Below are 24,039 nucleotides of genomic sequence, written 5' to 3'. Positions count from 1 at the left end.
TATTGTTCTTAGCCTCAAATGCCTTCAATTATGTATTTAGATCTTTTTTTTTTTTTCCCCTTCCAGCTGAATCCAACTTTAAAAAAAAAAAAAAACTTAATCCATCGCTCATCCCAGGTTTCTTGTCTTGTTTACAGAGACATTTGTACAGTTTGGGGTGCTCACAAGGGGGCACTGTTGAAAGGGACGTTCACGCTTCACCTTGAACGAGTGAAAAGTAATAAATCAGCTTTGCATCTTGTGATCTCATTGATAGAATATAAACTGTCCAATCCCTTTCACAGAATTCCCCTTAATTACTACAGGAAGAATATTTAAAGACCTGAGGGTAACACTTTCGATGAAGCCCATATTCATAAATGATAACTGTGCTTCTAATCATCTGTAAGTTGGTAATGACTTTTTATAAACTCTAAAACCTCATAAAGCTCATACTGTGCAATAAATAATTCCTTGATAACTTCTGAACATGGGACACAAATGCCGCTATTCATTATAATGCAGTGTGGTATACTGCACAACTTTTTATAACTAAAGATTGTGAGTAGTTAAACTACTGGAACATTTATTAACAATTATTTAAAAACAACTGTTAGTACTTCGGGAAGGAATCTTAACATTCACATGAGTAATGACTTTAAGCGTTTATAACGTCTTTGGTATGGTATGGATTTATTTGGTAAAGACATGCATGTAAAAAAAAAAAAGTATAAATACACATTTCCAGTGTGGTCCTCTTGACAGCAGGCAACAATAAACATATAAAAGACAATAATATGTATAAATTTAACAATAATACTGAAGAGTGTAGAAAAATAACTAGTAGAGAAATGACTGCACAATCTCAGAAAAGTGACTAGATTACAATAATAGCACCTGCATGAACATTAAAAATTTGTTTTATACACGTCATAAGATTGGATTTGGGATTTACTCCATATAAACTGTTTTACAAGTTTCTTAAAATTATCTCGTTTGACTAGACTGCACTAATCGAGGTAGGCTATTCCACAAACAAATCCTGTATACATGAAAAACTCTTTCCAAAACCATTTATTCTGGGTACTATACACGAGGGATCGCCTGCTCTTGTACTGTAACCATGCTGGTTTTGAACCATATGTACATTACACTTGATACTGGAGCACAACCATTTACATTATTATATACAGTGGTGCTTGAAAGTTTGTGAACCCTTTAGAATTTTCTGTTTCTGCATAAATATGACCTAAAACAACATCAGATTTTCACACAAGTCCTAAAAGTAGATAAAGAGAACCCAGTTAAACAAATGAGACAAAAATATTATACTTGGTCATTTGTTTATTGAGGAAAATGACCCAATATTACATAACTGTGAGTTGCAAAAGTATGTGAACCTTTGCTTTCAGTATCTGGTGTGACCCCCTTGTGCAGCAATAACTGCAACTAAAGGTTTCCGGTAACTGTTGATCAGTCCTGCACACCGGCTTGGAGGAATTTTAGCCCATTCCTCCGTACAGAACAGCTTCAACTCTGGGATGTTGGTGGGTTTCCTCACATGAACTGCTCGCTTCAGGTCCTTCCACAACATTTCGATTGGATTAAGGTCAGGACTTTGACTTGGCCATTCCAAAACATTAACTTTATTCTTCTTTAACCATTCTTTGGTAGAACGACTTGTGTGCTTAGGGTCGTTGTCTTGCTGCATGACCCACCTTCTCTTGAGATTCAGTTCATGGACAGATGTCCTGACATTTTCCTTTAGAATTCACTGGTATAATTCAGAATTCATTGTTCCATCAATGATGGCAAGCCGTCCTGACCCAGATGCAGCAAAACAGGCCCAAACCATGATACTACCACCACCATGTGTCACAGATGGGATAAGGTTCTTATGCTGGAATGCAGTGTTTTCCTTCCTCCAAACATAACACTTCTCATTTAAACCAGAAAGTTCTATTTTGGTCTCATCCGTCCACAAAACATTTTTCCAATAGCCTTCTGGCTTGTCCACGTGATCTTTAGCAAACTGCAGATGAGCAGCAATGTTCTTTTTGGAGAGCAGTGGCTTTCTCCTTGCAACCCTGTATGCACACCATTGTTGTTCAGTGTTCTCCTCATGGTGGACTCATGAACATTAACATTAGCCAATGTGAGAGAGGCTTTCAGTTGCTTAGAAGTTACTCCAGGGTCCTTTGTGACCTCGCCGACTATTACATGCCTTGCTCTTGGAGTGATCTTTGTTGGTCGACCACTCCTGGGCAGGGTAACAATGATCTTGAATTTCCTCCATTTGTACACAATCTGTCTGACTGTGGATTGGTGGAGTCCAAACTCTTTAGAGATGGTTTTGTAACCTTTTCCAGCCTGATGAGCATCAACAACGCTTTTTCTGAGGTCCTCAGAAATCTCCTTTGTTTGTGCCATGATACACTTCCACAAACGTGTTGTGAAGATGGGACTTTGATAGATCCCTGTTCTTTAAATAAAACAGGGTGCCCACTCACACCTGATTGACATCCCATTGATTGAAAACACCTGACTCTAATTTCACCTTCAAATTAACTACTAATCCTAGAGGGTCACATACTTTTGCCACTCACAGATATGTAATATTGGATCATTTTCCTCAATAAATAAATGACCAAGTATAATATTTTTGTGTCATTTGTTTAACTGGGTTCTCTTTATCTACTTTTAGGACTTGTGTGAAAATCTGATGATGTTTTAGGTCATATTTATGCAGAAATATAGAAAATCCTAAAGGGTTCACAAACTTTCAAACACCACTGTATATGACCTAGCTTCAGTTGTTCAACTCTGTATTCAGCAGCTAATAGGCTAACCATACTAAATTGTTCATATCCAGTGTGTGTTCTTGGAGGAGCATTGAGCAAGTATGTAATAATATTCTTCTGCATGGCCTGCATCCTCCCGTTGTACCTCTTTAGAGAGACCACTATACCAAGCTGAACAAATGTAATTGAAGTGACCCTGTGTCAAGACAGACGTTTCTTGGTTCGAAGGTCAAATTTCCTGATATTTCTGTCGAGAAATTTTAGTTTATTTGAGCTTTTGGAAAGTATTTTTGATGCAATGGCATCCTCTGATGATGACTGATCTAAAGTTGCGCCTAAATATGTTACCTCACTCCTTAATACAACATCATTTCCACAACACCTCACATTTAGTGTATTAACAGTGCTTAACCGCCTTTTTGAGCCAAACAATATAAATTCTGTTTTGCTGAAATGTAAAAGTCTGTTGACTCAGAACCACTCAAACAGAGTTGAGTTCCATACTCTTGAATAAATATTATTCACAGATCTTTGCTAGTTATAAAGGTTGTGCAGTACACTACATGGTATTATAATGAATAGCCACTCTTGTTTTACAACATGATTGATTGATTATAAATTCTCAATGAATTACTTTGAGAGCATTATTCGAGTTTTATAGGGCATTATTAGTTTATACAAATGCTTACAGGGAATCCTTCCCAACTTACAAAGAATTATAAGCTCTTATTACGATTTATAAAAATGGGCTTCATCAAAAGTGAGTTTTTAATAGAAAAACATCCAGTAATATCAGTGTCTGCACTGTGTTTACTGGTGTTCTCTACATTTAATTCACACCTTGACCTTCCTTTTGCCTGCGAATGCAACTGATCGTTTTGGATCCTGTCAGTAAAGATAAAAAAAAAAAAAAAGCAAAAAAAAAACTTGCCTGTTAGTGACTGTTTCACTTTTGTAAAACTTGGTTTGAACTGTTTTGTCTGCATTCCTTTGGGAATCGGTGTAGTGAATGTTGGGGTGGGGACGGTGTGTTTCTGAGCGCGTAGAAAAGGGAACGATAGTTTAAAAGAAAAAAAGACCATATTGTAACAAGTGCAATCCTATGAAGCATCCATAAAGCATTCATGAGATTTGGATGAACTGTGCATCACAACGGCACTAGTTGAGCTGCAGCACATCCTGCACCAAGCCTCTGTATCTTACCCAGCATTAAAATGTTTTTTTTTTTTTTTGACTCAATATACTGTAACGTATTTGCACCATGGATGCTTTATGTATGCGTTATAGAGGTTCACTCAGTAAAAATGTGACTAATTTAAAAAAAAAACCTATTAGGCAATGTTGATCCAGTGATGAAGATTAACATGGAGGTTATGTTCTGCGGATTCTGTCAACAAATGCCTTGTTGGAAATCTTGGTGAGGCTGAACCAGTGAGAGAGCCACAGTATTGGGAATGAAACGTATGAATAACAGTCGAGTTTGGGAAGAGGGTGGGAGGGTGGATGGATGGCCAAATGTAAACTAAAAAGCCTTAATTGAAGTGGTGCAATTTTGTATAATTGAGCATCTGTAGTTCAATAAATTGGATTGCCATGCAAGGGCTTGCAAGAATCCAGTTCTGCCACTTGATTGTGTGTTGTTTCACAGTTCTTCTGTCAATAAAATCAGTTTAACATTTGCTCTAACGATACTTGTTTTAAGATTATATTTCTAGCTACGAGTGTACATGAAAGTGACGAGTTCATTTAAAGAGCTAAGAAGCTTGAAAGGAGTAGGAATGTAGTGGGTGTGCCACAGTGATGGCTTCTCCATTATAATTTGCCTGTGTGCACGCGCGTTCACGATATTTGTGATGCATGAAGGTAGGTCAACTCAGATTTGTTAAACTTCATGCATGAATAACAATCTGACTCACGGAACAGAAATTTGATTTAGCTTAATACATGATTGTGTTCTGAGAAATTGCATCTTTCTCTGAATAAACAAACAAAAACAACAGTTGGGGAGAATTACAGCCATCCTGTGGCGCCTCTGATGAAGCAGGATTTATTGGTTAGGTAGCTAGATTTATGTTCATTTTGTTCTAGCCCTGAAAGTCCTAATGGATCACTTTTTACTGGGGCAGAGCACATAACCAGGCTGTTTTATGTGGATTTAGGAGGTTTGTTCACAGAGCAATCAGATTTTCTTCAAAGGTAATTTTTTTTTTTTAGTTTCTAGAGCATCTTTAAAAAAAAACCACACACACACCTCTAGAGCCGTTGTTTGGGTGTCTCTTTGGAGGATATACTGAACGTTCTGTGTTTAACTGGAGCAGAGAGTATCACTTTATTATGAAGCTAAGAACCTTTTAAAAGATTTTCTGTTTCATGTGTGTTGCTGTTTTTTTTTTTTTGTTCCAATACATTTATACTCGCGGCACGGTGGTGTAGTGGTTAGCGCTGTCGCCTCACAGCAAGAAGGTCTGGGTTCGAGCCCAGCGGCCGGCGAGGGCCTTTCTGTGTGGAGTTTGCATGTTCTCCCCGTGTCCGCGTGGGTTTCCTCCGGGTGCTCCGGTTTCCCCCACAGTCCAAAGACATGCAGGTTAGGTTAACTGGTGACTCTAAATTGACCGTAGGTGTGAATGTGAGTGTGAATGGTTGTCTGTGTCTATGTGTCAGCCCTGTGATGACCTGGCGACTTGTCCAGGGTGTACCCCGCCTTTCGCCCGTAGTCAGCTGGGATAGACTCCAGCTTGCCTGCGACCCTGTAGAACAGGATAAAGTGGCTAGCGATGAGATGAGATCTGTAAATCTACAAATGCACTTGTATCAGCCGCCAATCATGTGATAGCAGCACAATGAAGGGAAAAAAAATAATGCCAATACAGGTAAAGAGCTTCAGTTAATGTTTATCAGAATGAGGACAAAGTATGATCTCAATTATGACACCCCCCCCCAAAAAAAAAAAATGCATCACATGAGTGGAGGGTTGATGAGAGACCAGAGCGGAGGCTATTTAGACTGGTCTGAATCTATAGGAAGACTGACAGGAAGTCTATAGTAACTCAGATAAGCGCACTCTACAACTACGACGAACGGAAAAGCGTCTCAGAATGCAGAGTGGACGGCTGAAGACCGGGAAAAAGACCAGGTGAGATTTCCTTTGATCTTCAACTGCCCAGTTTGGGTGAGTCTGTGCCCATAGCCTTGGCTAACAGGAGTGGAACCCAGTGTGGTTTATTTGCTGCTGCTGTTCATCCACCTCAAGGTTTGATGTTTTGTGCATACAGAGATGCTTTTCTGCTCACCACAGTTGTAAAGAACAATTATTTGGGTTTTTATATCCTTTCTGACAGCTTGAATCAGTCTGGCCATTTTCCTCTGATCTCGCTCAACAAAGCGTTTTCACCCACAGTACCATCACTCACTTGGGGTGGGGTTTTTTTTTATGCACCATTTTCTGTAAACTCCAGAGACTGGTGTGTGTGTGTGTGTGTGTGAAAAATCCTAGATCAGCAGTTTCTGAAATACTCACCATCCTATCAATCAGCAACCATGTCACTGTTGGTCACAGAGATTACACTCCCCCCCCCCATTCTGATGTTTGATGTTGACATTAACTGAAGCTCTTAATACATCTGCATCATGTTTTGCATTGCACCATGACCACATGGTTGGCCAATCACGTACACTACCGTTCAAAAGTTTGGGGTCACTTTGAAATGTCCTTATTTTTGAAAGAAAAGCACTGTTCTTTTCAATGAAGATCACTTTAAACTAATCAGAAATCCACTCTATACATTGCTAATGTGGTAAATGACTATTCTAGCTGCAAATGTCTGGTTTTTGGTGCAACATCTCCATAGGTGTATAGAGGCCCATTTCCAGCAACTCTCACTCCAGTGTTCTAATGGTACAATGTGTTTGCTCATTGCCTCAGAAGGCTAATGGATGATTAGAAAACCCTTGTACAATCATGTTAGCACAGCTGAACACAGTTTAGCTCTTTAGAGAAGCTATAAAACTGACCTTCCTTTGAGCAGATTGAGTTTCTGGAGCATCACATTTGTGGGGTCGATTAAATGCTCAAAATGGCCAGAAAAATGTCTTGACCATATTTTCTATTCATTTTACAACTTATGGTGGTAAATAAAAGTGTGACTTTTCATGGAAAACACAAAATTGTCTGGGCGACCCCAAACTTTTGAATGGTAGTGTACATGCGTTCCTAATAAGTGCAGGGTGAGTGTATAGAATAAGAAGTTATTCTGGGAAAGCTATATAATCAGGAGGTCCTCAGATTCCTAAAATATTCTGGCATTTTTGTTGTGTTCACCTGCAGGACACTTGAGTTCTTCCTTTCCAACCTTGACGCACCATGTCTTCATGGAGCTTGCTTTGTGCACAGTGACCTTGTCATGCTGGACATTCGAGACAATTCTGTGCTTCCAACTTTCTAGCAACAATTTGGGGTTAGAAACACATTGGTGTGATGGTCACAAACCTCTGGCTATATAGTGTACGTCTCCAAATACAATAAACGACCTGGACCTCCCTCTGTCCGTTTCAGGGATGACTAATCGGATCATACTGAAACTCGTACCTGTAACTTGAACCGTTTTCTATTCCAGAAGTTACTCTCTACTTAAAGACCATTCCTTTTTCTTGATAAAGCCGCAAAGGAATCAAAACAGGAGATTCTGTTTGACCACAGTATAACTTTAATGGCAGGGTTTTCTTCTTTCACTTACTAACACACCCATTTACCAATTAATGTCCTTAACAGAAACAAATTGATCTCATGACTTTACTTTGTGATTAATGTTCTCCGTTTTCAGGAAACATAAATTCTTACTCATCACTCAGACATTGCCTGAAGCAAACGACTATGTAATTATTATTATTATTATTATTATTATTATTATAAAAATATTATTCTCCGTTAACAACTGAGGTTTTAATAATGTAATATTAGTAAATAATTAATAAATTTACTATATTGGTGTTTGTTTGTTTTTTAATTTAAGATGAATCCAGGCATGCGCTGATTATTATATGTATTTAATTATAACTGCCAAACAGTTTATCATGATTTATATCACATTAGTGAATAATCATTATTGCACTATTAGAAATTATTAGTGCATTAAAAATTTCAACACTTATCTAGTGGCAAAATATATTCTGCCCCATCAGAAGACATAAGGCCGTGATAATTCTGTTCACTGAAAACAGAGTGGATAGACTTGTCACTGTTTAAATAACATGATTTAACATGTAGGAGTATTTGCCGTTTTGTAGCAAACATTTTTATTTTACTGTTCTGACTGACAACGGTCTTCATGGTGAGAGGAACAGTGGAAGGGATGAATGTCTATTCAAATCAAATCAAGTTTATTTGTACAGCGCTTTTAACAATAAACATTGTCGCAAAGCAGCTTTACAGAATTTGAACGACTTAAAACATGAGCTAATTTTATCCCTAATCTATCCCCAATGAGCAAGCCTGTGGCGACGGTGGCAAGGAAAAACTCCCTCAGACGACATGAGGAAGAAACCTCGAGAGGAACCAGACTCAAAAGGGAACCCATCCTCATTTGGGCAACAACAGACAGCCTGACTATAATATTAACAGTTTTAACAGGTATAACCCTCAACTGTCCTCATGGGGCCGTCCTTCACAGGAGCGGTGCGATAAAACTCCGACCAGACACAGGGCACCAGGATGGATCAAGCAGGTCCGAGGGGCAGAAGAGGCCAGCATCTCAATCCCAGGATCAACATGTAACTCAGAGGGACAGATGGGGGGGGGAAAGAGAGAGAGAAAGAAAACACGTTGTTAGGTATGCCCTAAAAATGACAAGTATTAAATCTGTGTGGTAGGCTCGCAGAGACGAGAGTCTTTACATCAGGCATAACACACAATGGCATGTTAATATGGTAAAAAATATATCATGACCTGCTCTGGCTGGATGCTTGATTGTCTATTTGTAATTTAACTCTTTAAAACCTTGACTAATTAAACAGAAAACCTTGAAAGTATATTATTCAGTAACTACTATCCATCCATCCATTATCTGTAGCCGCTTATCCTGTTCTACAGGGTCGCAGGCAAGCTGGAGCCTATCCCAGCTGACTATGGGCGAAAGGCGGGGTACACCCTGGACAAGTTGCCAGGTTATCGCAGGGCTGAGCCAGAGACACAGACAACCGTTCACACTCTCATTCACACCTACGGTCAATTTAGAGCCACCAGTTAACCTAACCTGCATACCTTTTGGACTGTGGGGGAAACCGGAGCACCTGGAGGAAACCCACGCAGACACGGGGAGAACATGCAAACTCCACACAGGAAGGCCCTTGCCAGTCCCTGGGCTCGAGCCCAGGACCTTCTTGCTGTGAGGCGACAGTGCTAACCACTACACCACCGTGCCACCTCTTAGCAACTACTATGAATTATTTAAGTGCTAAAGTCACACTAGTAAGAAAAGTGTGCTGTCTGGACTCCCAAGGCCTTTGTCTATGGCCAAAGCACTGCTCATCTCATCTCATCTCATCTCATTATCTCTAGCCGCTTTATCCTTCTACAGGGTCGCAGGCAAGCTGGAGCCTATCCCAGCTGACTACGGGCGAAAGGCGGGGTACACCCTGGACAAGTCACCAGGTCATCACAGGGCTGACACATAGACACAGACAACCATTCACATTCACATTCACACCTACGGTCAATTTAGAGCCACCAATTGGCCTAACCTGCATGTCTTTGGACTGTGGGGGAAACCGGAGCACCCAGAGGAAACCCACGTGGACACGGGGAGAACATGCAAACTCCACACAGAAAGGCCCTCGCCTTTCACAAGGCTCGAACCCGGACCTTCTTGCTGTGAGGCGACAGCGCTAACCACTACACCACCGTGCCGCCCCAAAGCACTGCTGTGCTGATATTTAGTACAACTGCACTATTGCTTACATTAAACATACAGAATATTATGTTATGGCTGGGTTCTTTCCTGAACTGACAATCACATCATTGTTTTTTCTTTGGCTAATCAGATGCAAGGTATGCCACCATGGTTGCCAGAGCAGTTGGAGGTTAGGTGCCTTGCTCAAGGGTGCTTGAGCCAGTCCTGCTGGTTCAGGGAATTGAACCAGACCTTTTGGTCCCAAAGCTGTTTCTCTAACCATTTGGCCATGGCTTCCCCCATTATTGTGTTTGTTCATATTCTGGCTTCAGTGGGACTCCTGTGAGTTTTGTCCTCCAGTGGTGTCTTTTGTTCTGCTGCTTTTCTCATCCGTATGTTAGACTTGGAGCTGGGCTCTGAGCCTGTAACACTTATAACACACTTTATTTCTCCTGGATCAGAATCACAGATGGCACTTTGTTAAACTAGCAAATATATTTTGTTCTAACTTTAGCTAGCTGGAATAGCTTAAGAGAAAAAGATCGACACTAGCTGCAATCTGATGACATGGAAATTAAAGATTTTAAAGACATTTTAGTGTGTCTGTGAGAAACTGCATGCATGATGTAGCTGGATGGTGGTGTGGGTTGTACAGGGCTGGGTACAGCCTGCATGCTCACCATCCCCTGACAGCTGAGGTAAGCATGATACTTCTCTTTGTGTTAAGCCAGAGCAACATACAGCACCTTCTGTGTCGAGTTTCCCAAAATGGTAGCGTGAGCAGCACAATGAACACTCACTCTCTCCTAGTTAAGATGTTAACGTTAAGAGGCTTTTGGGAAACCCACCACTGTTTAGTTGTCTCATGGCCTTCAAGGCTCCCTCCAAAGAGGTGACACACATGAACCCAAACTCCCTGTACTGTCAGAAATAGGGGTACAGTAGGAGGCCATTTCTGTCCCACAAGGTACAGTCTACACTAATGTACCCCCTAGGGCTCATTATTGGACCTCAACGTAACTGTGTATCTTTATAGGGCCAAAAAGGGACATGTATGTTCCCAAGCGGTATATAAAGGGTACTGTTCCAGTGACGAGCCATTGTACCGCTAAAGGTACAGTAATGTACTTTTATTTTCTGAGAGTGGGGCGTGGCCATCCAACATCACCTGTAGTAGACAGCTAGGAGACACATTGTGATAAACATGCTCACTGGGCTAACCATTGGGAACTTGACTCGAGAATACACTGTGTTCTAAACAGACTTGCTCAAGTGTTCATTGAATTTTATCCTTGGTGGTTTAGAGATCATGTGTATTACTCAAACCATCTCTTTTAGAGATTCTTACAGAACTTGAACACTTTCAGCTTCTTGTCCCCTATGTCCTCACCAACAGTTATGATATGATATAGACAGTGGTGAAGCCTTTAGGGTGGGTGTCTGGCTCAGCCTCATGCTCCTGACAGGACCTAGGGTGTGCACAAAAAAACCCATAACACAACTGAGACACTTATTAGGATGTAAACAAAGAGTCAAAAATGAAGTAGACATGGCCACTGAACCAGTCAGTCTCAAAGAGATGTAGCCTTTTTCCTATTAAGTTCTGTTAAATTGCACCATACTGCATTACATTGGGCAGCACAGTGATGTAGTGGTTAGCACTGTCGCCTCACAGCAAGAAGGTTCTGGATTTAAGCCCAGTGGCTGACGGGGGCCTTTCTGTGTGGAGTCGGCGTGGGTTTCCTCCAGGTGCTCCGGTTTCCCCCACTGTCCAAAGACATGCAGGTTAGGTTAATTGGTAGCACTAAATTGACCGTAGGTGTGAATGTGAGTGTGAATGGTTGTTTGTCTCTGTGTCAGCCCTGCGATGATTTGGTGACTTGTCCAGGATGTACCCCGCCTCTTGCCCATAGTCAGCTGGGATAGGCTCCAGCTTGGCACAGGATAAGTGGTTATGGATGGATGGAATGCATTACATCGACAATGTCAGATTGTTGGCTGCTTTAAATGTATCTTTAACATATTTCTTGTGTTCATAATGTTATTGTATTAAGATGTACATTGAATAGTCACCAAAATGACAACTTCATGTTGATTTATACAAAACAAAACCCAAAAGATCAACATTCAGTAGAACATCTAATCAGACTGGTAAATTGTAGTAATTTACACCTGGCTTGCATGTTGCAACTTTCAACAACATGACATTGTTTGTTGATGGCTTTCTGTGGCCTTGGGAGTCTGAAAGTACACACAGTTCTTTAGATGTATTTCATTCACACACCACCTTCAGGAGAAGCACATCTATCAACACTGAATTTATGTCAACAAGGGCGAATTTAAGACATAAATTCAAGATTCAAATAGCACAGAGCTCAAACATTGCATGACATGATCTTTCTAAAGATGGAGAAGGTGTCATAAATGGCCTTGTTGAGGATGGACTTGTTTCTCAGGAATGGGTCCCTCTAAACAATCCCATGTGGATGTGAAATGGAATAAAGTTAATTAAATCTTACTAACACTGAAGTTACAGTTAATTTCTGTTAAGCTGAAAACTTGAGCAGGAGCTCAGGCTGTTGAGACAGTGCGATACCACTCAGCAGTCTTTTCACACTCACTGAGAGTCAGTGAGATTCTGAATTATAGACTCATTGGGTCTCCAAATCTGAATCAGAGTCACGGACTCTCCAAGTCTCAATCGTATATCCAATGGGAATCTGAATCACAGAGTCTCCAAATCTCAATTGTATATCCAGTGTTTTTCTGAATCATAGTCACTGAGTCTCCAAGTCTCAATCGCATATCCAGTGGGTTTCTGAATCATAGTCACCGAGTCTCCAAGTCTCAATCGCATATCCAGTGGGTTTCTGAATCACAGAGTCACCGAGTCTCCAAGTCTCAATCACATATCCAGTGGGTTTCTGAATCATAGTCACCGAGTCTCCAAGTCTCAATCGCATATCCAGTGGGTTTCTGAATCTGAGTCACCGAGTCTCCAAGTCTCAATCGCATATCCAGTGGGTTTCTGAATCATAGTCACCGAGTCTCCAAGTCTCAATCACATATCCAGTGGGTTTCTGAATCATAGATTCACCGAGTCTCCAAAGTCTCAATCGTATATCCAGTGGGTTTCTGAATCATAGAGTCACCGAGTCTCCAAGTCTCAATCGCATATCCAGTGGGTTTCTGAATCATAGTCACCGAGTCTCCAAGTCTCAATCGCATATCCAGTGGGTTTCTGAATCATAGTCTCCAAGTCTCAATCGCATATCTCGTGGGTTTCTGAATCATAGTCTCCAAGTCTCAATCGCATATCCAGTGGGTTTCTGAATCATAGTCACCGAGTCTCCAAGTCTCAATCGCATATCCAGTGGGTTTCTGAATCATAGTCACCGAGTCTCCAAGTCTCAATCACATATCCAGTGGGTTTCTGAATCATAGATTCACCGAATCTCCAAAGTCTCAATCGCATATCCAGTGGGTTTCTGAATCATAGTCACCGAGTCTCCAAGTCTCAATCGCATATCCAGTGGGTTTCTGAATCATAGTCACCGAGTCTCCAAGTCTCAATCGCATATCCAGTGGGTTTCTGAATCATAGTCACCGAGTCTCCAAGTCTCAATCGCATATCCAGTGGGTTTCTGAATCATAGTCACCGAGTCTCCAAGTCTCAATCACATATCCAGTGGGTTTCTGAATCATAGATTCACCGAATCTCCAAAGTCTCAATCGCATATCCAGTGGGTTTCTGAATCATAGTCACCGAGTCTCCAAGTCTCAATCGCATATCCAGTGGGTTTCTGAATCATAGTCACCGAGTCTCCAAGTCTCAATCGCATATCCAGTGGGTTTCTGAATCATAGTCACCGAGTCTCCAAGTCTCAATCGCACATCCAGTGGGTTTCTGAATCATAGTCACCGAGTCTCCAAGTCTCAATCGCATATCCAGTGGGTTTCTGAATCATAGTCACCGAGTCTCCAAGTCTCAATCGCATATCCAGTGGGTTTCTGAATCACAGAGTCATAGAGTCTCCAAGTCTCAATCGCATATCCAGTGGGTTTCTGAATCATAGAGTCACCGAATCTCCAAAGTCTCAATCGCATATCCAGTGGGTTTCTGAATCATAGTCACCGAGTCTCCAAGTCTCAATCACATATCCAGTGGGTTTCTGAATCATAGATTCACCGAATCTCCAAAGTCTCAATCGCATATCCAGTGGGTTTCTGAATCATAGTCACCGAGTCTCCAAGTCTCAATCGCATATCCAGTGGGTTTCTGAATCATAGTCACCGAGTCTCCAAGTCTCAATCGCATATCCAGTGGGTTTCTGAATCATAGATTCACTGAGTCTCCAAAGTCTCAATCACATCCAGTGGGTTTCTGAATCCTAGTCACCAAGTCTCTAATGGCCCTTTTCCACTACCCTTTTTCAGCTCACTTCAGCTCGCTTCAGCTCATTTCAGCCCGACATGGCTCGCGTTTTGACTACCAAAAAACAGCACGACTCGGCTCGCTTCAGCCCTGCTTAGCCCTTAAAACTCGCACGGTTTTGGAGTAGGGCTGAAGCAAGCCAAACCGTGCCGAGTGAGGCTAGGGGCGTGAGCAGACACTCCCCTGTGCACTGATTGGTGAGGAGGAGTGTCCTCACATGCCCACACACGCCCCGCGAGCACGCTGGGATCTGTAAACACCGTAAACCCGGAAGAAGGAGAATTACGAGAATTATGAAGCCTTATGCGCCTCGCCTCATCTATACGCTCTTGCCAGTATCTGTTGGCGTTGTCGGTGACAACAAGCCACAGCACCAAGACCAGCAACACTAACGACTCCATGTTTATTGTTTACTATTCGGGTTGTGAGACTTCCGCTTAAAAGCTCACTGATGTCACTGTTTGCGCTGCTTAACGACATCACGTGACGTCCACCCACTTTCGCTAACTCCACCCAATGTGTCCACCCACTTCCAGCCAGCACGGTTCAGCACGGTTGTAGTCGAAATGCAACTCCAACAGCCCCACTCAGCTCGACTCAGCACGGCACGGCTCAGCCCAACTCAGCCACGTTGGTAGTGGAAAAGCGGCATAAGTCTCAATCGCATATCCAGTGGGTTTCTGAATCATAGAGTCACCGAGTCTCCAAGTCTCAATCACATATCCAGTGGGTTTCTGAATCATAGAGTCACCGAGTCTCCAAGTCTCAATCACATATCCAGTGGGTTTCTGAATCATAGTCACCGAGTCTCCAAGTCTCAATCACATATCCAGTGGGTTTCTGAATCATAGTCACCGAGTCTCCAAGTCTCAATCGTATATCCAGTGGGTTTCTGAATCATAGATTCACCGAGTCTCCAAAGTCTCAGTCACATATCCAGTGGGTTTCTGAATCATAGTCACGGAGTCTCCAAGTCTCAATCACATATCCAGTGGGTTTCTGAATCATAGATTCACCGAGTCTCCAAAGTCTCAATCGCACATCCAGTGGGTTTCTGAATCATAGTCACCGAGTCTCCAAGTCTCAATCGCACATCCAGTGGGTTTCTGAATCATAGTCACCGAGTCTCCAAGTCTCAATCGCATATCCAGTGGGTTTCTGAATCATAGTCACCGAGTCTCCAAGTCTCAATCGCATATCCAGTGGGTTTCTGAATCACAGAGTCACAGAGTCTCCAAGTCTCAATCGCATATCCAGTGGGTTTCTGAATCATAGTCACCGAGTCTCCAAGTCTCAATCGCATATCCAGTGGGTTTCTGAATCACAGAGTCACAGAGTCTCCAAGTCTCAATCGCATATCCAGTGGGTTTCTGAATCATAGAGTCACCGAGTCTCCAAGTCTCAATCGTATATCCAGTGGGTTTCTGAATCACAGAGTCACCGAGTCTCCAAGTCTCAATCGCATATCCAGTGGGTTTCTGAATCGCAGAGTCACCGAGTCCCCAAGTCTCAATCGCATATCCAGTGGGTTTCTGAATCACAGAGTCACCGAGTCCCCAAGTCTCAATCGCATATCCAATGGGTTTCTGAATCACAGAGTCACCGAGTCCCCAAGTCTCAATCACATATCCAGTGGGTTTCTGAATCATAGTCACCGAGTCTCTAATGGCCCTTTTCCACTACCCTTTTTCAGCTCGCTTCAGCTCATTTCAGCCCGACACGGCTCGCGTTTCGACTACCAAAAAACAGCACGACTCGGCTCGCTTAAGCCCTGCTTAGCCCCTAAAACTCGCACGGTTTTGGAGTAGGGCTGAAGTAGGTCTCAATCGCATATCCAGTGGGTTTCTGAATCATAGATTCACTGAGTCTCCAAAGTCTCAATCACATATCCAGTGGGTTTCTGAATCATAGTCACCGAGTCTCTAATGGCCCTTTTCCACTACCCTTTTTCAGCTCGCTTCAGCTCATTTCAGCCCGACACGGCTCGCGTTTCGACTACCAAAAAACAGCACGACTCGGCTCGCTTAAGCCCTGCTTAGCCCCTAAAACTCGCACGGTTTTGGAGTAGGGCTGAAGCGAGCCAAACCGTGCCGAGTGAGGCTAGGGGCATGAGCAGACACTCCCCTGTGCACTGATTGGTGAGGAGGAGTGTCCTCACATGCCCACACACGCCCCGCGAGCACGCTGGGATCTGTAAACACCGTAAACCCGGAAGAAGGAGAATTACGAGAATTATGAAGCCTTATGCGCCTCGCCTCATCTATATGCTCTTGCCAGTATCTGTTGGCGTTGTCGGTGACAACAAGCCACAGCACCAAGACCAGCACCACTAACGACTCCATGTCCTCCATGTTTATTGTTTACTATTCGGGTCGTGAGACTACCGCTTAAAAGGTCACTGATGTCACTGTTTGCGCTGCTTAACGACATCACGTGACGTCCACCCACTTTCGCTAACTCCACCCAATGTGTCCACCCACTTCCAGCCAGCACGGTTCAGCGCGGTTGTAGTCGAAATGCAACTCCAACAGCCCCGCTCAGCTCGACTCAGCACGGCACGGCTCAGCCCAACTCAGCCGCGTTGGTAGTGGAAAAGCGGCATAAGTCTCAATCGCATATCCAGTGGGTTTCTGAATCATAGAGTCACCGAGTCTATAAGTCTCAATCACATATCCAGTGGGTTTCTGAATCATAGTCACCGAGTCTCCAAGTCTCAATCGCATATCCAGTGGGTTTCTGAATCATAGATTCACCGAGTCTCCAAAGTCTCAGTCACATATCCAGTGGGTTTCTGAATCATAGTCACCGAGTCTCCAAGTCTCAATCACATATCCAGTGGGTTTCTGAATCATAGTCACCGAGTCTCCAAGTCTCAATCGCATATCCAGTGGGTTTCTGAATCATAGATTCACCGAGTCTCCAAAGTCTCAGTCACATATCCAGTGGGTTTCTGAATCATAGTCACCGAGTCTCCAAGTCTCAATCGCATATCCAGTGGGTTTCTGAATCATAGTCACCGAGTCTCCAAAGTCTCAATCGCATATCCAGTGGGTTTCTGAATCATAGTCACCGAGTCTCCAAGTCTCAATCGCATATCCAGTGGGTTTCTGAATCATAGTCACCGAGTCTCCAAGTCTCAATCGCATATCCAGTGGGTTTCTGAATCTCAGTCACAGAGCCAGTGAATATCTCATGTGTGTTATCGAGTCAGTGAGTCTCTGAATCTGAACCATCAAGAAAATGAGTAAATGAATCTGAATCATCGAGGCCGTGTGCTTGGAAATACAAATCAGAGCCACTCTGAACCTGTGGGATTTTCTTGTATTCCTGAAAAAGGCGTATCTCAGCATCATTTTTATTTCCTGCAAACTGGAGACGGAGATTTTTTTTTTTAAATTTGATACAAAATTAATCCATGTTAATCTTATTAGGCATAAATATTATTTAAAACTCAACACGGCTACGTAAAGAACAGGAAGAAGCTCCAGGCCAGCAGAGGGCGATAAGTGTGCTGTTTAGTGCTACGATAGAAGAAGAGAAAGCGGAAGCATGGTGTTTAAATAGTTCAATGTGATACTAATGGGTACAAGTACTTATTTATAATTTATAAAAATGATGCATTTCTTGCTACGAGAATAAAATTGTCAAGAAATATAATCTCCAGAGTTGAACATGGATTTTTAGCAAAGGTCTGTATAGAGTTAATCGGGTCGTGTGCTGAAATGAGTTTGATGGCTGTAGTTAAGTGTAGGACTGGAATAGTTCGGGGTTTCTGCAGCAGGGCTGCTGTTATTCATCGCGGAGAACTCAGTGATCATGTTCAGAATCCGGAGGAAACTCAGGTGTCAGGAGGAGGAGAAGAGGAGGAGGAGGAGGAGGAGGAGAAGAGACAAAGGGCGAGGAAACCTCCGGGGCAGGTGTCCGTGCTGCTGTTCCCTGGGCAGGGGAGTCAGTTTGTGGGCATGGGCAGAGGACTGCTCAAGTACAGCACCGTGAAGGACATGTTCACTGTGGCTGAGAAAGTTCTGGGTTATGATCTTCTGTCCCTGTGCTTAAACGGACCCGAGGAGGACCTGATGAAGACTGTACACTGCCAGCCGGCGGTGTTTGTCACCTCTTTAGCTGCTGTGGAAAGACTGAATCATGAAAACCCTGCTGTAAGTGTTCAATCACACTGGTGGAGTCAAAATCACTTTATATCCACGTTTCTCTTCTGTACAAAGTAAGCCAAACATAATGTATAATAATCACGTGCTTTTGGGTACCACCTACAACCAACTGAAGCCACGCCCCTTTGGATGAGGTAGTAAAACATCCGGGTACTTTCACAACACCAGACTCACCATCAGTTGAAGTGTGTTCTAGAGCAGTGAAAAGATTAAAACATGCACAACATAGGGTGGGTTGGGAACCTCTGATCTACAAGTTGAACACTGTGACAATGGGTGTTTCTCAAGGTCAAGGATGTTTACAGTGGTGCTTGAAAGTTTGTGAACCCTTTAGAATGTTCTATATTTCTGCATAAATATGACCTAAAACATCATCAGATTTTCACACAAGTCCTAAAAGTAGATAAAGAGAACCCAGTTAAACAAATGAGACAAAAATATTATACTCGGTCATTTATTTATTGATTAAAATGATCCAAATGTTACATATCTGTGAGTGGCAAACGTATGTGAACCTTTGCTTTCAGTCTCTGGTGTGACCCCCTTGTGCAGCAATAACTGCAACTAAACGTTTCCGGTAACTGTTGATCAGTCCTGCACACCGGCTTGGAGGAATTTTAGCCCATTCCTCCGTACAGAACAGCTTCACCTCTGGGATGTTGGTGGGTTTCCTCACATGAACTGCTCGCTTCAGGTCCTTCCACAACATTTCCATTGGATTAAGGTCAGGACTTTGACTTGGCCATTCCAAAACATTAACTTTATTCTTCTTTAACCGTTCTTTGGTAGAACGACTTGTGTGCTTAGGGTCGTTGTCTTGCTGCATGACCCACCTTCTCTTGAGATTCAGTTCATGGACAGATGTCCTGACATTTTCCTTTAGAATTCACTGGTATAATTCAGAATTCATTGTTCCATCAATGATGGCAAGCCGTCCTGGCTTAGATGCAGCAAAACAGGCCCAAACCATGATATTACCACCACCATGTTTCACAGATGGGATAAGGTTCTTATGCTGGAATGCAGTGTTTTCCTTTCTCCAAACATAACAGTTCTCATTCAAACCAAAAAGTTCTATTTTGGTCTCATCCATCCACAAAACATTTTTCCAACAGCCTTCTGGCTTGTCCATGTGATTTTTAGCAAACTGCAGACGAGCAGCAATGTTCTTTTTGGAGAGCAGTGGCTTTCTCCTTGCAACCCTGCCATGCACACCATTGTTGTTCAGTGTTCTCCTGGTGGTGGACTCATGAACATTAACATTAGTCAATGTGAGAGAGGCCTTCAGTTGCTTCGAAGTTACCCTGGGGTCCTTTGTGACCTTGCCAACGGTTACACGCCTTGCTCTTGGAGTGATCTTTGTTGGTCGACCACTCCTAGGGAGGGTAACAATGGTCTTGAATTTCCTCCATTTGTACACAATCTGTCTGACTGTGGATTGGTGGAGTCCAAACTCTTTAGAGATGGTTTTGTAACCTTTTCCAGCCTGATGAGCATCAACAACGCTTTTTCTGAGGTCCTCAGAAATCTCCTTTGTTCATGCCATGATACACTTCCACAAACATGTGTTGTGAAGATTAGACTTTGATAGATCCCTGTTCTTTAAATAAAACAGGGTGTCCACTCACACCTGATTGTCATCCCATTGATTGAAAACACCTGACTCTAATTTCACTTTCAAATTAACTGCTAATCCTAGAGGTTCACATACTTTTGCCACTGACAGAGATGCAATATTGGATAATTTTCCTCAATAAATAAATGACCTAGTCTAATATTTTTGTCTCATTTGTTTAACTGGGTTCTCTTTATCTACTTTTAGGACTTGTGTGAAAATCTGATGATGTTTTAGGTCATATTTATGCAGAAATATAGAAAATTCTAAAGGGTTCACAAATTTTCAAGCACCACTGTATGTAATAGGACGGCTCTTTCCAAGCCAGGTCCTTCAGAGGCTAGGCAGGTGTGTGTTATTGAAAAGTTCCCATTTTGTACACAGACATAGGATTGCTGGTGCTTTTAAGAACACCGAGGATACATGCATGCATCAATGAAAATTCTCAGAATGAAGGACTTGGTACTTGATAAAATTCAAAAGATCTTTGACATCGGAGCAATCCTGTGACGATATTGAATAACGTGGCATCCTTGAAATGCAGCCTTTAAAGGAACAGTCCACCGTACTTCCATAATTAAATATGCTCTTATCTGAATTGAGACGAGCTGCTCCGTACCTCTGCGAGCTTTGCGCGACCTCCCAGTCAGTCAGACGCAGTCAGACGCGCTGTCACTCCTGTTAGCAATGTAGCTAGGCTCAGTATGGCCAATGGTATTTTTTGGGGCTGTAGTTAGATGCGACCAAACTCTTCCGCGTTTTTCCTGTTTACATAGGTTTATATGACCAGTGATATGAAACAAGTTCAGTTACACAAATTGAAACGTAGCGATTTTCTATGCTATGGAAAGTCTGCACTATAATGACAGGCGTACTAACACCTTCTGCGCGCTTCAGCAGCGCATTGATACGGAGCTCAGATATCAATGCGCTGCCGAAGCGCGCAGAAGGTGTTAGTACGCCTGTCATTATAGTGCGGACTTTCCATCTCATCTCATCTCATTATCTCTAGCCGCTTTATCCTTCTACGGGGTCGCAGACAAGCTGGAGCCTATCCCAGCTGACTACGGGCGAAAGGCAGGGTACACCCTGGACAAGTCGCCAGGTCATCACAGGGCTGACACATAGACACAGACAACCATTCACACTCACATTCACACCTACGGTCAATTTAGAGTCACCAGTTAACCTAACCTGCATGTCTTTGGACTGTGGGGGAAACCGGAGCACCCGGAGGAAACCCACGCGGACACGGGGAGAACATGCAAACTCCGCACAGAAAGGCCCTTGCCGGCCACGGGGCTCGAACCCAGGACCTTCTTGCTGTGAGGCGACAGCGCTAACCACTACACCACCGTGCCGCCCGCGGACTTTCCATAGCATAGAAAATCGCTACGTTTCAATTTGTGTAACTGAACTTGTTTCATGTCACTGGTCATATAAACCTATGTAAACAGGAAAAACGCGGAAGAGTTTGGTCGCATCTAACTACAGCCCCAAAAAATACCATTGGCCATGCTGAGTCTAGCTACATTGCTAAGAGGAGTGACAGCGCGTCTGACTGACTGGGAGGTCGCGCAAAGCTCGGACAGGTACGGAGCAGCTCGTCTCAATTCAGATAAGAGCATATTTCATTATGGAAGTACGGTGGACTGTTCCTTTAAGGACCCTTCCTTGACATTGTGAAACACCCTGAGTTTGAAAATTGCATTTCTACTAAATAATGCAACAGTATATACTGTACACTATACCTGGGGAAGCTGATATAAAGGAACTCCAGGACTAAGCCCACCACACACACACCCCTTTCTATATTTGAAAGATAAAAATACATAAGTATAAGGTGTTCATTTTAAACAGATGATTTTCTGTTACACAGATTAGTATGAAGACGTGAGGCTGGGGCTGACTTCTTTCTAGCCTAGGCTATAGGTTCATGTAGCTTTCATACCTTTTTAGCTGACGTTCATATCAGGTGATGATGCAGAATGAAACCTGGAGGTTTGATTTTTCTTTGAGCTGATTTGTTTTAGCCTCTGCATGCCATCTACAGTGAGAAGGTGCACGTCAAATATAGTCCTGGGTGTGATTTTTGTAAACAAGGTGGCTTATTTACAGATGACCAAACCAACAGTTTAATGTTTTCAGTTATAACTTTTCTCTTTACCATGTTTGGCTTTTGTATGAAACATGGCTTTAACTGAGTCGAGCGTTACAAATTAGAAATATTTAAAGGGAAAAAAAATCAGTTTACAGTGGGTATACCATAATGTAATAATCTGATATAAAACACAGTCATGCTTTTGTGTTCCAGTGTAATTCACTTGCGGCCATTAAACTGATTCCCAGAATATTTTAACTTGTGGCAGTTAAATTAAAAATAATGTAATAAAGCTCAGAGAAGGAGTTTAAGGCAGTCAAAAATATGTCGTAATGTTAGAGCAAGTTGCAATGTAAATTCACCAGTGGCACAACTAATAAAAGTATTGAATTGTCTGTGTCTGGTAAGCCATCATGGTCAAGAATTAATGAACTCTTGGTGGAAAATATTCATATTAAACATAGAATATAATAGTTAGAACAAAATTATGTAATTTTGGATGAAGTCCGCTGTTGAACTGGTGGAAATCTTGAGTATGAGGACGAATCAGGCCATTAGTCAGTCTTATCTCCTTATCGGGAGGTTGGATTTATCTGAATCCAGATGGAGGAAAAAGTCAGTCAGGTGTAACCATACCTGCCCTTCCTCAGGCGATAGAGAACTGTGTTGCTGCTGCTGGTTTCAGTGTTGGGGAGTTTGCTGCTTTGGTCTTCTCTGGTGCAATGGATTTTGCCGAAGGTAAGACTCGTGCTTATTTATTCTGTAGATTCAGGAAAATAAAATCCTGCTGTTCTATGTAAATCCGACCTGCATCGTGCTTGCAAGTTTAGACTAATGGCAGAATTTTGTGTAGCCCTTTTTGCAGTGAAAATTAGAGCAGAAGCCATGCAGAAAGCCTCTGATGTAACCCCGAGTGGAATGTTATCTGTAATCGGTAGACCTCAAGCCAATTACAAACACGCCTGCCTTCAAGCTAGAGATCACTGTCTGTCTGTGGGTATACAGAATCCTGTTTGCTCCATCGCAAACTACCTGTTTCCAGATGGGAGGGTCATCGCTGGACATCTTGAGGTAAGAATAAGTCCTTCATGAGCTGGAACAATTTGAAGTGAAGTATTGCAATCCAATGGGATTCAAGTGTTTATCACACAACTGACTGTTCCTGCTTTCCTCAGGCACTGGATTTCCTCCAGAAAAACTCAAAGCGGCTGCACTTTGCTCGGACGAGGCTGCTGCCGGTAAGCGGGGCTTTCCATACAGAGCTGATGGAGCTGGCCGTGCAGCCTCTGAGCGACGCGCTGCGCCAATTAGAGGTGCGCCGGACAGAGATTGCTGTCCACTCCAATGTCGATGGAAAGCGTTACATGCAAGAAAAACATGTGCGGCGGCAGCTGGCCAAGCAGCTGGTGTCACCGGTGAAGTGGGAGCAGACGCTGCATGAGATTTATGAGCGGACTCGGGGCCAGGAGTTTCCTAACACATACGAGGTGGGACCTGGGAGACAACTGGGGGCTACGCTACAGAAGTGCAACATGAAGGCATTTAAGAACTACACACACATTGATGTGGCACTGCCACACGATGATTGAGAGATGATGTTTAAGAAATGGCAGCACAATGAGATTTTCTAAATTACCACACTCTCTTAAATGAGTTATGATATTGCTAGGTTTCCAGAATTCACTGAGGTTGTGTCAGTTAGCTTGCTACATTTCTTGTAGTCTTATCAGATTAATGTTATGACGACATTGCGTTTAGTGGTTCTGCATTTGTGGCAAAATTGTGTGAACTGTTTAACTTGGATAAAAAAATAACGGAGGAAGCCATGGCCTAATGGTTAGAGAAGCAGCTTTGGGACCAAAAGGTTGCTGGTTTGATTCCCTGAACCAGCAGGAATGGCTGAAGTGCCCTTAAGCAAGGCACCTAACCCCCAACTGCTCCCCAGGCTGCTCTAGGTATGTTGTATGTCACTCTGGATAAGAGCGTCTGCTAAATGCCTGTAATGTCATGTAATGTAAGCCAAGAATAAATGTCAAGACATCGTTTTATATCCTG

General features: G+C 42.7%; 1 protein-coding gene across 1 annotated transcript; it reads left to right on the top strand.

The window, feature by feature from the left end:
* Positions 1 to 17,585: 17,585 nt before the first annotated feature.
* mcat (malonyl CoA:ACP acyltransferase (mitochondrial)) lies at positions 17,586 to 24,032 on the top strand. Its single transcript, XM_060903238.1, has 4 exons — positions 17,586 to 18,256; positions 22,635 to 22,722; positions 22,838 to 23,055; positions 23,160 to 24,032. Exons 1-4 carry the CDS (start codon positions 17,822 to 17,824, stop codon positions 23,571 to 23,573), a joined length of 1,155 nt encoding a protein of 384 aa, XP_060759221.1. The 5' UTR covers positions 17,586 to 17,821; the 3' UTR covers positions 23,574 to 24,032.
* The last annotated feature ends 7 nt before the right edge of the window (positions 24,033 to 24,039 follow it).

This window comes from Neoarius graeffei, chromosome 21, assembly GCF_027579695.1.
Source record: "Neoarius graeffei isolate fNeoGra1 chromosome 21, fNeoGra1.pri, whole genome shotgun sequence".
NCBI classification, from domain to species: domain Eukaryota; kingdom Metazoa; phylum Chordata; class Actinopteri; order Siluriformes; family Ariidae; genus Neoarius; species Neoarius graeffei.
This window is presented reverse-complemented; position numbering and strand designations above follow the sequence as displayed.